The following is a 13,898-nucleotide window of genomic DNA, read 5'->3' as shown; positions in this document are numbered from 1 at the left end:
AAACTCTAGAATATGGTTTTTACATGTTAAGATATGTGCCACAGGTGTTGGACTTCTTCCTATTTTGCTGCTAAATGTAATGCTAAATAGAGAGAATACAATGATGTCCGGTACAGAATTTCCAGGTAGAATATAGACACAGTACTGTATCAGTATTTCTGATAAATATGCTTTTTTAAACATTAGTTTCATGAACATTTTTGCAGACCTACTGTTTTTGCCAGCTTTTGTTATGAAAGGAAAAAAAATTTCATTTATTCAAATTTAGTTAAAAAATCAGGGCCAATCTTAAAAGACAATGAAGTAAAATATATATTCTCTGAAAAATGCTCTTCATGTCTATCAAACCAGTGTTTTAGAAATGCCCCCTCATTTCTGTTTATATTCAAGTATTTGTGATAGATTTATTTGTAATTTTACTGGGGATTTCAAGACAGTTGAATTAAAATTTTGCTAGAATTTAGTGCACATGAGAATATGTTACCAAAAAAATCTACTTATGTGCAATTACATTCCTCAAAAGTCCAAGTGAAGCTTTTAGGTTGTATCTGAACAAGATTTCTATGCAAGCGAGTAACTGTAAAGCAGAACACTAGAGAAAATACAGGCTTTCCTTGGACTTGGCTTTCATGCTATATTGAGTAGCAGCTTGGTATTAACCAATAAGACAGAGTGAGTTGAGTATGAGTACACACTATCATCAGAGAGTCGGTGAGAAATAAGATTCTTACATTGTGATATACTGGAGAAAGCAGCTAAAATGAACTTTCTATGTCATTTCTTTATTGTCTATTTTACCAACAGCTATATTATCACAACAACAGTAAAAATGTCTTCAAACCTCCTCAATCATAATCTTCCTATTAGGTTGTTAAAACTGATTATAGTTAACACAGGGAAGGGAATCCATCCTAGTGACACACTTCATTTCCATCAATTATTACCCTATGGAGAAGCAATGTAGTGCTACTTTCCAAGGTGTGAATGTCCCCCCTTCACACTCCCTTGCCATCTTCCCTCAGAAGAACAGTCGCAAGTTCTTCCTCATCTCATAAGAACACTCATCTACTTCCTCGGGCCAGGGTCCTGTTGACAGGCACATAAGTAGCTAGAAAACCCCAGGTACCAAAGTACCTCTGAACATCGTGAAACTGAGGATATTGTCAGATACCCTTCTCTCCATCACATCCAGTTAGCTTCTTGTACAGAAGCTGTGTTTCCAGAGGTTATTGTTAATTCAAATACCACTCAGTTACACAAATCAAGAAAAATACACTCAAAGGAAATAGGGGGAAAAGACAAATAAATCAACGCAAAATCTGCTTTTCTCTCCCTCTTCTCTTATGTTTTATTATCTCTGCTCAGTTTCATCCTGATGCCCAGAAGTACTCACTGACCACAAAATACACGTAGATCATAACATCAGAAACTGTGCAGCTTTAACTTATTAATTATATCTCAATAAAGCTGGAAACAATTCAGAGAAATAAACACCAGAAGAACAGTGAGCTTTTTTCCCTTTACTAACACTGTATTCCTCGTGGAATAAACCAGAGCACCCTGAGCCAGTGCCAGCCTCAGTCGATGTCATTTGAGGGCCTTACTGAACCCCACTACTCCTCTCTCCAGTGGCACAGGATGTTTTACTTTTGCATCACCTAAAGGAAAGAGGGTTGGTACCATCTGGTCAGTATCTAGTCATGTGTTGTGATCACTAACATTAGCATTTCCAATCACAACACATAGAATTGAGGGACAAAATAGAAGTCACTTCCATTTCTACACATCAGAGCCAAATACAGGACTTTAACCTCAGAGATAAACATTAATAGGTTAGAAAAGGAATAAGGTAATGATAAGTAAATCATGGAACATATGTATATAAAATGCACAGTTATTGTAATTATGATATGAATTTCTCATTACTTAGGACAGTCATCATTCTAAAATAAAGTATATATTTAAATGTTAGTAACCCAATTTCTAAAAATACCTAAATTTGTTAGAAGAGAGAATTTATCACTGATAGAGAATAAAGTTAATTTTTAACAGTTGTTTACTTCAGAAAGTATATTTTTCTTACTGTTTTGTAGTTTTATAATTTTTAAAATGAAATACATCCAAGATTATACAAATACGTTTGAAGAGACCAATAGCACCATTACAATAAAAAACCTATTTTGTTTGAAATTATTGAACCACTGAAAATGTATAAATGTATGATTTCTCACCTCTTCAGTTAAATGAACTTCAGTGAATAAAATAGATAATAAGATCAAATAGATGAAATCTGATAAAATGGGTAATAACTTGGCCCTGTTTCTATGAGTAAGCAAGTATACTTTTATATACATGATAAACAGGACAATGATGGTTTTAATTTGTAGTATATAACAATTTTAAGTAGCAGTAGTCAAGTGGATCTAAATTATTTCTCTGCAGTTAAAAATTCATATTTCCATGAGATGTTTAAATGACATCCACCATGTGCAAAATCATTTATATCCTTGTCTACAAAGAATAATAAGATTTGGTCTCAGCATTCCAGGCAGATACGTTGCAGTGACTAAATATGCGAATATGACTCTATCTCTAATAGCAGAACACCAAGCAGTGCTTGGGGATTCATTGTAAAGCAAGGAGACATTAGATGAGTGTGGAGGATCTAGGGATTTATGGAAGTGATATCATTCAGAGCTGATCTTTCAGAATTTGTAGGTCAGAAATTGAGGCAGAAGAATATTCTCTATATGTAGATAACCACAAAAATAAAGCCTAGAAGCTGATAATTTGGAAGAAGTGTAGGTTATATAGATTATAACAGTAATTAACTTTCAAAATAAGATGTCTTCTCTCTTTAAAAATTTTCTGAAATGTATTTTTATATTAGTTTGTACTTCATTCATTATCACTAAGAAACTATTGAAGCATCTTATGAAAGAAAAGATCATAAGTACCCTTAGGAAGGACAGTGTGGCGGCAAAGTAGGGTTGTTAAGAGCAAAAGAGCAGGGGCTAAAGCGAGCCACCCAAGATGTGGCAAGGGAAGTGCTGCCTCCTTGAGGTCGTGCTGCCCCCTGCCGGCTTCTTCGGAAATTTTCTGAATGACTGCCACGTGCACCATGCTTTCTGAAGTTTGAGTATACACAGACACGTAGAGCAATCACACTTCCTAAGTTTAATAAGCTTAGCAATACAGCTGCGTGGACACACACACACACACACACAGATAACAATATACAAGAAGTCGTGAGGAGTGACATGGAGACATGACACAGTCTTGGGAACATGGGGAGGCACTGGATGTGAGAAACAGAGAAGAGAGAGTCAACATGATTCGGCAATAAGTAATATGGCAGGTTGAAAGAAGAAATCCCATAGAAGTTCAAACTGTGGGTTGTCGGAACATGGTTAGTATCACTAACAAAGACAGCAGATTTCAGAAAAAGAACTAGTTTTCAGAAGAGGTTATATTTGGTCAGGTCTTTATTGAAGTATAAGTATTTGCTGTTCTTTCAGCTGGAGATAGCAGGATAGTTGGAAATGCACATTTGGTGCCAGTGGAGAGATTAGTGAAAGAAATGACACATGTACACATGTGTTTGTACACATGTCATGCTCGTGAAAGTAGGTGAAACTGAAGGAGTGGAGAGAGAGAAAAAAAGACTGGAGACCAACACTTGGAGAGTTATTATGCTTGGAAGGTTTTCAGAAGTGTGTCTCTGAAGAACATAGAGAATGAGAGACGATGATAGGATGATAAAAAAATATTAACAGAAAACAAAATTAAAGGGGTAAGAGTTTCAAATATTTAAGTAGTCAAACATGCCGGGTGAGCAGTCTAAGAAACAGATGGGTAAAAAAGGACATTAGATTTGCTGAATAGCGGCACTGGGCAAACTTCAAGGGACTGTTTCAGTCCAAAACAATGAGTGATGGATGAAGAAGTGTGCAATATGTTATGGCTAACAGAATATTGATAATGATGAGAAGCAGAGAAAGGGGATAATAATATTACAGGAAGTATTTTTGGAGAAAATAGGGGCTGAAGCTTACAACAATCACACTTATACTCTGTTTATAAACTGTGATCCAAAAAGGAATGGTACAGTAGAGAAGATACGTAATTTTTCTTCTTTTGAGAACCTCAACCTTCAATGCCTATATTTCCATTAGGTGGCATATATGATTAGGAAGGAGAATAGATTGTAAATAAAACATTTTTTTCTGACAGAAATATAATTGGATGAAATGAGATTCAGATATGTTTTATTTACCATTAGAGCAAAAAATGCTAGGTCTGGATTAATGGGATTAAATTATAATGCTAGCAGTATAAATTCAGCCTCATCAAGAATATCTCAGAATGTTTCACCCTGAATAATCAAGAGTGATAGGTGAAAATATAGTTCAAAATAGATTAGAATATGCATATCCAGAGTGTATACAATTCTCAATGTAGTAACTCTGGAAAGAGACAGGCACTTGTTGAGTTAGCATGCAAAGTTGTTGTCCATAAAGCTCAGTAGATGATAGCACCTGGAGAAAGTAGTGCTCATTTTATTGCTCTGGTTTTTAAATTACAGGACAAAAATAAATCACGTAGACCAGGGTTTAATACGTAATCCTATACCTAAGGGTGGTCTGAATATTGTTTTAAACATTTCCTGTTTGATAAGTGATTTCCCAAAACACTAAATTCATTCATACACTTGTGGCTACAAAATGCCCTGTATAATTAATTTTTATCAGTAAGTTTATCTGCATGGTTCCTGAGTTGAAATGTGCTGGCCAAAACTTACTGTAAGAGAGTTAACCCTCACAAAAGAGGCTCTCTCTGTCCCCTTTCTTCCCATCCTGCTGCAGATCAGCCGCCTTCATTTTTGTCCATGGCTGGTCCATATCCCCAATCCTGGCTTGTGTTGTCCATCTGAGCACTGCTGGGGATGGCAGAGCTTTGCAAGAAAGCATGGGCAGTGAGGATATAGCTGTTTTCATTATTAAGAGAATGAAGCTTAGCATGTGTAGAATTTTACAAATGGATCTCCAAGCTTGGAGTTGGAGTATGTGCTGGCTGTGCAGAGCTAACTGATGCTCACTGAGAGTTCAGAAGAGTGTGGGTGCATTTGAAAATTATGTCAGTTTTATCTGGAAAGCTACATGATGTTGGAGAGACTTGCAAATGGCCCCCAAGGTATCCAGGAGAAGACCCTTTCAGTCTTGACTGGGAGTAGTAAAGAAGCACTGGGTGCAGAAAATACTTCTTGGAATAAACACATCTGGGTGTGAGTCCCCAAGGATGGGTATAGGGTAGAGTAACATGAGAGTGAGGGAAGGATTTTCTCAAAAAGCATCACCTGCAGGGACCCCGGGAGACTGAGGCTCGGTGAAAACACAGGGCCAGGGCAGGGATGTCTGAGTTTCTGGGTTGGATGCGAGAGTTATTGGATCCCAGGGCTGTCACGCTGAATGCTGAATGGAAGCAAACGGTATTTGGAATCTGCCATGACGAATCGGCATGTGGGGTATAAAGACAGAGGAGCGTGTTCTAGGAGAACTGAGAAACAGGTTCAACTCATTCATTAGCATTAAGAACATTTTAAGTATTCGTATCTGTAATGTTTTTCTCTGAGTGATTATCAGTTCAAATTCTGTATCTAGTTCACTGTGTTTGAATTCACAAGATGTTGGTGTGATCAAGGTTGAGAGAGGAGGAAGTTTCAAATGAAACACAAAACTTGAAATATTTTATGTCCAAAGCACCATATATCTGTTCTTTAAAAAAGTCCATAATTAAAATCTAGAATTTCGGTGGTGCATTTAGGTGGACAAAATTAAAATTATCCCTTGTGGGTTTTGGTAGTTATAGCTTTATGGGGTTCATATAGACGCTTTTGTATTAATTAGCTTTGCTTTCAGTTTTTTTTTATTTCTTATAATATGTGCTTTTTTAACCATGTTTGTTAAAGATATGCACTCAAAGACTCTTTCTTTAATACCTTTACTCCACATTCTGCTCAGAAAATTGATTCTTTCTGCGTGACATCATGTTGCTTTTTTCCGGCTCATATATCAGCTGTTTTTTTCTTCTTTTTAATTTTTTTTTTTAATTTCCCCTGTCTTTTCTACCTTCCCCTCCCCCTTCCCTTTTTCTCTTTTGTTTTTCTTTTGTCTTCAGCCTATTCTGCAAACTTGGAGTTCTTGTCAGGCATAGGATTTCACTATTTGGTAAGGAGACTCTTGAAAAAATACTAGCATGGCCATCACTTGGTTTTCTTTGCCATTTTTGCACTGTGTTGTGTGCTGCTATGTTGCATGAACGCATGTTTGCATGGCTGCATGCATGGTTGTTGTAGGCCAAGATAAGGTCCTCGAGATTATTTAAAAGTAGCATTTATCTAATGTGAAATTGAGGACTGTCCAAAGTGTAACTGAAAATGAAAAGGTTGCATTGTCAAAGAGTAAATGAATGAAAATGGCAAGTTCTACCGTATTTTATTTTAGGGGTTAAACAAAGCCGGGCCCTTGGACTTTTGTTTGGTTATCTCTAATACATTAAATAATGAGCTGTAAATAAATAATTAGTTGTAAATCAACATGTTAAACTGCACTTCTTGTTTTTAATGCTCTTGACTACCAATTTGCATGTCTACTGCATTCCAAACACGGGAGCCTCATTGTGGAGATACCAAAGCCAAGGAGCTTCACTTGGCAAAAGTGACTCTTCTAGCACCACTCACCCCAGAGTCAGTTTCTGTTTGTTTCTGAGAATTCACGTAGTTGAAGTTCATGTTCCTGCTTCCAAACAGCCAGGCAGGTGGGCACTCATTTTCCACAAACTAGCCCTGCTCTGGGGCTTTCGGAATCTGTGGCAGCTGGCGGAACCTGTGTTTTACACTTTCCTGCATCTGATTTTACAAACTGCCACAGCAATTTTGAGCCCTTTTCTCTGTAGGTTTTCAGACGGTGTTGGAGTAATTTAAGGAATAACCCATTTAGTGTATTGAGAGAGTTGTCATAAATTCAATTATATTTGCTGGGAAAACTAAAGATTGAAAAATTACTACTGTGAAAAACACAGTTAATAAATTGGGGAATAGAAATTACATATAACTTATTTAATGATTTACTATTTGGTTTTTAGTATTTTTATAGCCAATATTTGCTGCTCTTAAATTTAGTAATTAAAATCTATATTTCCATTAAATTGCCTATGTTTATATATTAATATCTCAGTTATTTAAAATCAGTGGGGTGATTATCTTCAGAATATTTTCCAGTTGACTGATTTTTATTTAGCTTTTCTTGTTTTTTGTCTTTTTTTAAAGATTTATTTTTTTATTTGAAAGTCAGAGTTACACAGAGAGTGAAGGAGAGGCAGAGAAAGAGAGAGAGAGAGAGGTCCTCTATCTGATGGTTCACTCTCCACTGGCTGCAACGGCAGGAGCTTCTTCCGGGTCTCCCACATGGGTGCAGGGGCCCAAGGACTTGGGCTATCTTCCATTGCTATCCCAGGCCATAGCAGAGAGCTGGATTAGAAGTGGAGCAGCCAGTTCTTGAACTGGCGCCCATGTGGGATGCCAGCCCTGCAGGCGGTGGCTTTACCCACTACGCCACAGCGCTGACCCCTATTTAGCTTTTCAACAGAGAAATGTTCTATGAAATTTGTTCAGACAGGATTTTCATGTACTCTTTGACCTTATCAGAATAAAATCAATTCAGATATTCTCCAATTGTCTTCAGAGAGTACTGTCTAATTATATATAACTCTGATGAAGAGGCCTGTTTCTCAGCTGGAGTTTTTATCTTTTTGTTACTGAGCATAGTGCTTCTTTCTGTTGTACCATTTCTAACTTCCTATTTATAGTATATTCTTCTTTCCCTGTTATATGTCACTATAATATCCCTTTGAAAAATTCCAAGCATTTCATATGTACAGTAAAGTCTATGACTCTCAAGAATTCCATCAACAATTTGATGGAATTTTAAATGTATAGGATTTAAAATTTTTTGCCCAAGTTTACCCAAAACATTTCTAACATCCAAGAAGCCTACCTTTTGTCATTTTTCAAATTATTACCATCTCCTAACAAACTCCATGTGGGCATCCATTATCATAGATTAATAGTGCCTGTTCTTGAAACTCCATTTTTCCCTTGGAATATGTCATTTAATGACTTGTTAACTGAAGATAAATGCATGATATACTTTGTTATACTTTCTTGAAGAAAAGAACTGGATGTGAACACTTATCCTATCTCTTTGAGAACCTAATATTCCATCTAGACATATATTTTAAATACTTTAGCCCTTAAATGTTATTTATTTTTAATACAGGTTTATTGGAGACCTGTGGTTTTTATTTCAAAAGTGTATTTTTGCACATTCTTTATTATTAATATGTCTTTTGTTATTATTTCAAATTTGATTTGACATTTACATGTAAGAATAACTGTAAGAGGCCTTTATGGATGAAGAATACTATTCTACAGACTTTCCCAATCATTAAACTCTTAAAGTTTTAAGCATTTAAATTTTACATATTACCATTATGGCCTGGCTTTAGATACTAATATGAATCCTGGAAATAATATTTAGTTTTAGTAATAATAATAATAATAACCATCAGTTCTGCTTTTATAAGTTGACTAGATGAATGATTTGAACAATAGAATTAAATTCTCTGAATCTTCCTTGCTTTTCATTTTTAGTCTAGTTTAACTGCTATTCTTAGAACTCTATTTTATATATCAAGTCTAATGTGAGATAATAAGCATTGAAGTACTGTTTAAACTATAGCCATTCACAAGTAAGATGTATTTATTAGATTTTAGTTACCATATTTAAATCTTATTTATTATATTTTCTGTAGATGAATCGTATATAAATTAAATTAGAGGTTTTTACTACTTAAGATGCAAACACAATGAAACCCTTATAATTTGCCCATTTCTGGAATGAATTAGAAGTGACAGACCCAACGGTTTATTTTTTGACTTATCAGTTATGCCCTTGTGGATTTTCAAAGTGAGAGAGATCCAGTGACATATATGAATATTTTTTGATTGCTTGTATATTGTCATATTAATCTCTTTCATTCTGCATTTATATAATATAATTCCATATATTTCTGCAGAAAAATCCTGATTATTAAATTGTATCTCCTGTACCATCTTAGTTTTAAAAAAATTCATGATCTAACCTAATAATAAATTAAGACAGAATTAAAAGTAGAGCTTAACAAAGATAATACTTCTGTGATGATTAGCAAAGGTCATTGTACAAAAAAGCATCACTAACCCTAAATATGTCGGGAATTAGAGACAAGAGAGGAACATGAAAATGAGCAAAGAGACAAAATACTTATCCTGGTGGTGGTAATGGAATATGTATCCCAAACTGGCTCCAAATTGTAGTTGTATCTCTAAACCTGAGGTCTAGTTGAAAGATTTTTCTAAAATGTGAAGTAAGGGTTTCTAAAGCTGAAGCATCTGTATCTGTGACTATGTTTAAATTATTTTTCGTATCCACTGAAGCACACTAAGAATTAAAGAGACTAATAAGTATTTTTATGCCTTATCTAGTCTTTTGGGCGCCTGTTAGCAATTTCATTTTATATTAAAAATAGCTAAGTGTTTTTATAAGAGGAACAAACTTCATTCTCCAAAGAATTCTGGTCAATGTATCAGAATATTTGTTGGAAAAAATCAGAAAGAAGACAACTTCTTGCTGTAATATAGGTTCCTCTATTTGAATTTGGAAATATTTGCTGTGATTATAAATTGAGGCATTGTGTAATTTGGAAATTCAGTTAGAACATAAAGAGAAGTTAGGCAAGTGAATGAGTGATAAGGATTTCATTGCCATTTTGAAATAGCCAATATTGACTTAAGAAGTAAAGCTTTATTTTCACCCATACCTTTCATTAACAGGCAATTGTGAGGACTAACTTTAGGGCAATTAGAAGATATATAAGAGGAACCCAAGATGGTGGAATAGAGAGGGAGCTTACTACTCTAGTCTAGGGGAAGTCAGTTAAAAAAAAAAAAAAAAGTGGAGAGAGTGCAAATTCAAGGAAGAGTTAGGGAGAAAAATGCAGAGGAAACTCCACACAAAATAGAGGGACACTGTGGATCTATGTGGAGGGTGTAGACGCATGCAACTCAGAACCCCAACAGCCGAGAGAGAGCCTCAGCACCAGCTTTGGAGGGTGAGATGACACCAGACTGCAGCAGCCCAAGCCACTGGTGATAAAGCTGCGGGAACTGCCTCGTGGGAGTCCAGCTTGGAGCCCTGTGGGGGCAATGTACCTGCCAACCTAGAGGGAAAAAAAGGAGGGGAGTGTTTCCCTGTCCCCAACCACCTAGCACCTAGCACTGGTGTTCTGTAACAATCTGAGAGAGGACACACACCATTTTGGACCTAAGTAACAGCTGCGCCAGTGTGTGTCCACATGCTCAGCAACCAGCCAAAAGGAGATGACAGTCTGGCTGGGAGGACTGCGAGGCGGCAGGGTGCTCAGGACTGTGGGAGCATTGGATGCTCAGACTGTGAAACACTGTGGCTGCATGGGAGGGTACAAGGTGTGGCTGGGTCTTAGGGCAGTCATTGTGGGTGCTCTTCATATTTGTGGCTCCCTAATTCCCTGGTGAGGGTCATTGTTGTGGGATCGTGTTCACACTGAGGACTGCAAGGATCCATTATGGGTTTCTTGTGGCAGCATGGATTGTATCCACTGGGGCTAGTGCCCAGACATTGGTGATAAAGGAGGTGAGTGTGAGACTATGTCAGCAGTTGAGAAGCCTTACAAAACATGCTTAAGGATGTGCTATACACAGAAACACAGAAACATGGTCATTACTATTAAAAAAGGTGAAGGCAGAAAATCTCCCAGTAAAAGTACAAAGGAAATCCAAAGTAAGCAGTGGGAATATTTATGGAAAAATAGCAGGGCCAAGTTGTCACTTATCAATAGTCACCTTGAATGTAAATAGCCTCAACTCTCCAGTTAAAAGATTCAGACTGGCTGAATGGTTTAAAAAACAAAACCCATCTATTTCCTGCCTACAAGGAACGCATCTTGCCTACAAAGATACACACAGACTGAAAGTGAAGAAATGTTAAAAGATATTCCATGCTAACAGGAAGCAAAAAAGCACTGGTGTAGCCATACTAATATCAGGCAGAATAGACTTTAACAACAACAACAAAAAAAAAAAAAACCTGTTAAAAGAGACAAAAAAGGGCACTATCTAATGATTAAGAAATCAATTTGGGCCGGCACCATGGCTCACTATGCTAATCCTCTGCCTGCGGTGCCGGCACCCCGGGTTCTAGTCGTGGCCAGGGTGCTGGATTCTGTCCAGGTTGCTCCTCTTCCACTCCAGCTCTCTGCTGTGGCCCGGGAAGGCAGTGGAGGATGGCCCAAGTGCTTGGGCCCTGCACCCACATGGGAGACCAGGAGGAAGCACCTGGCTCCTGGCTTCAGATAGGCGCAGTGTGCTGGCCGTAGTGGCCATTAGGGGAGTGAACCAACAGAAGGAAGACCTTTCTCTCTGTCTCTCTCTCTCTAACTCTGCCTGTCAAAAAAAAAAATCAATTTAACAGGAAGACGTGACTATAATAAATGTATATGCACCTAATTACAGGGCACCTGGCTATTTGAAAGATTTATTAAGGAATCTAAAGGGAGACATAGACTCCAATACAATAGTAATGGGGAATTCAACACCCCAGTTTCAGTAATGGACAGATCAACCAGGCAGAAAATCAGCAAGGAAACAACAGAAATAATTAACACTATAAACCAAATGGACCTAACAGATATCTGCTGAAGTTTTCATCCTGTAGCTGCAGAATACACATTCTCCTCACCAGTGAATGGAAATTTCAATAGGATAGAACACATGCTGTGCTCTAAAGCACATCTCAGCAAATTCAAAAAAACTCAATCATACCATGCATCTTCTCTGACCCTGATGGAATGAAGCCAGAAATCAGCAACTCAGGAATCTCTAGGACATATGAAAACACAACGAGACTGAACAACATACTTCTGAGTGACCAATGGGTCACTGAAGAAATCAAGAGAAATAAAAAAAAAAATCAGGAAACAAATAAAGATGACAATACAGCATATCAAAACCATGTTTTTAAAGTTGTTATGAAATATATTAAGTTTATATTTCTTTAAGGTTTCTGAGGAAAAAAAAAATTTTAAAAACTTATAGGATATAGCAAAAGCAGTGGTAAGAGGAAAGTTTATAACAATTGATGCCTACATCAAGAAATTGGAAAGGCACCAAATAAATGAGCTATCAGTGCCTCTCAAGGATCTAGAAAAATATCAGCAAATCAAACCCAAAGTGAGTAGGAATAAAGAAGAAATAATTAAAATTAGAGAGGAAATAAACAAAATTGGAAAAAAATCCACATAAATCAATGAAACACAGAGCTGCTTTTTTGAAAAAATAAACACAAAATTGGCCCAACTAGCCAAAAAATAGAAGACCCAAATCAGTAAAATTAGAAATGGGAGGAAAATGAAATTTAACAAAGGATACCATGGAAATACAAAGAATCATCAGAAATTACTACAGAGAGCTGTATGCCAACCAACTGGGAAACCTGGAAGAAGTGAACAAATTTTGCTGTATGTACACATAAAACCTACCTAAATTGAGCGATGAAGACATAGAAGACCTAAACAGACCAACAACCAAGATGGAAATTGAATCAGTAATAAAGGCCCTCAAGCCTAGGACAAGATGGCCTCACTGCTGAATTCTATTAGACATTTAAAGAAGAACTGGGGCTGGTGCTGTGGCTTAGCAGATAAAGCCACTGCCTGTAGTGCTGGCATCACATATGGGCACCAGTTTGAGTCCCAGCTACTCTACTTCTAATCCAGCTCTCTGCTATGGCCTGGCAAAGCGGTAAAAGATGACCCAAGACCTTGGACCCCCTGCTCCTGTGTGGAGAGACCCAGAAGAAGCTCCTGGATTTGTATCAGCTCAGTTCCTGCCATTGCGGCCATCTGGTGAGTAATGGATGGAAAACCTCGCTCTCCCTCTCTCTCTCTCTGTTTGTCTTGGCCTCCTGTAACTTTGCTTTTCAAATAAATAAATCTTTAAAAAAATAAATTCAATCTATTTCAAAACGATTGAAAGAGAAGGAATCCTCCCAAACTCTTTCTATGAAGTCAGCATCACCTTAATTCCTAAACCTGAAAAAGATACAACAGAGAAAGAGAACTACAGACCAGTTTCCCTGATGAATATAGCCCCAAAAATCCTCCACAAAATACTAGCCATTCGAAACCAACAATCTATCAGAATGATCATGCACCTGTGTGGGAGATCCGGAAGAAGCGCCTGACTCCAAGCTCCTGGTTTCGGATTGGTGCAGATTTGGCCATTGTGGCCAACTGGAGAGTGCCTCTGCTTCTTCTCTCTCTGTGTAACTCTGCCTTTCAAATAAATAAATCTTTAAAAAAAATCAATGCACAAAAATCAATAACTTTTGTATACACAGATAGTGCCATGGCTGAGAAAGAACTACTAAGATCAGTCCTATTCACAATAGCTATAAAAAAAAATACTTTGGAATGTCTAACCAAAGACATTAAATGTCTCTGTGATGAGAATTATAAGACATTACAGAAAGAAATAGAAGAAGACACAAAATAAATTGGAAAAATCTGCCATGTTTGTGGATTTGACAAATCAGTATCATCCAAATGTGCATACTACCAAAAGCAAGTTACAGATTCAATGCAATCTCAATCAAAATACCAAGGACATAATTCTCAGATATAGAAAAAAAAGATGCTGAAATGCTTATGGAAACACAGGAGACTACAAATAACTAGAGCAATATTATACAATAAAAACAAAGCTG

At 36.9% G+C, this 13,898-nt stretch overlaps 1 protein-coding gene across 1 annotated transcript in view; it reads left to right on the top strand.

Annotated features, from left to right (window-relative positions):
• RYR2 (ryanodine receptor 2) overlaps window positions 1–13,898 on the top strand; it is a 776,922-nt gene that overhangs the window by 624,972 nt on the left and 138,052 nt on the right. The window contains exon 63 of the mRNA XM_062210679.1: window positions 6,178–6,227. Coding sequence (XP_062066663.1) covers window positions 6,178–6,227 — 50 coding nt within the window. The remainder of the gene's footprint in view (window positions 1–6,177; window positions 6,228–13,898) is intronic.

Source organism: Lepus europaeus, chromosome 14, assembly GCF_033115175.1.
Source record: "Lepus europaeus isolate LE1 chromosome 14, mLepTim1.pri, whole genome shotgun sequence".
Classification (NCBI taxonomy): domain Eukaryota; kingdom Metazoa; phylum Chordata; class Mammalia; order Lagomorpha; family Leporidae; genus Lepus; species Lepus europaeus.
The sequence above is the reverse complement of the archived record's forward strand: the minus strand, read 5'-3'. Positions and strand labels throughout refer to the sequence as shown.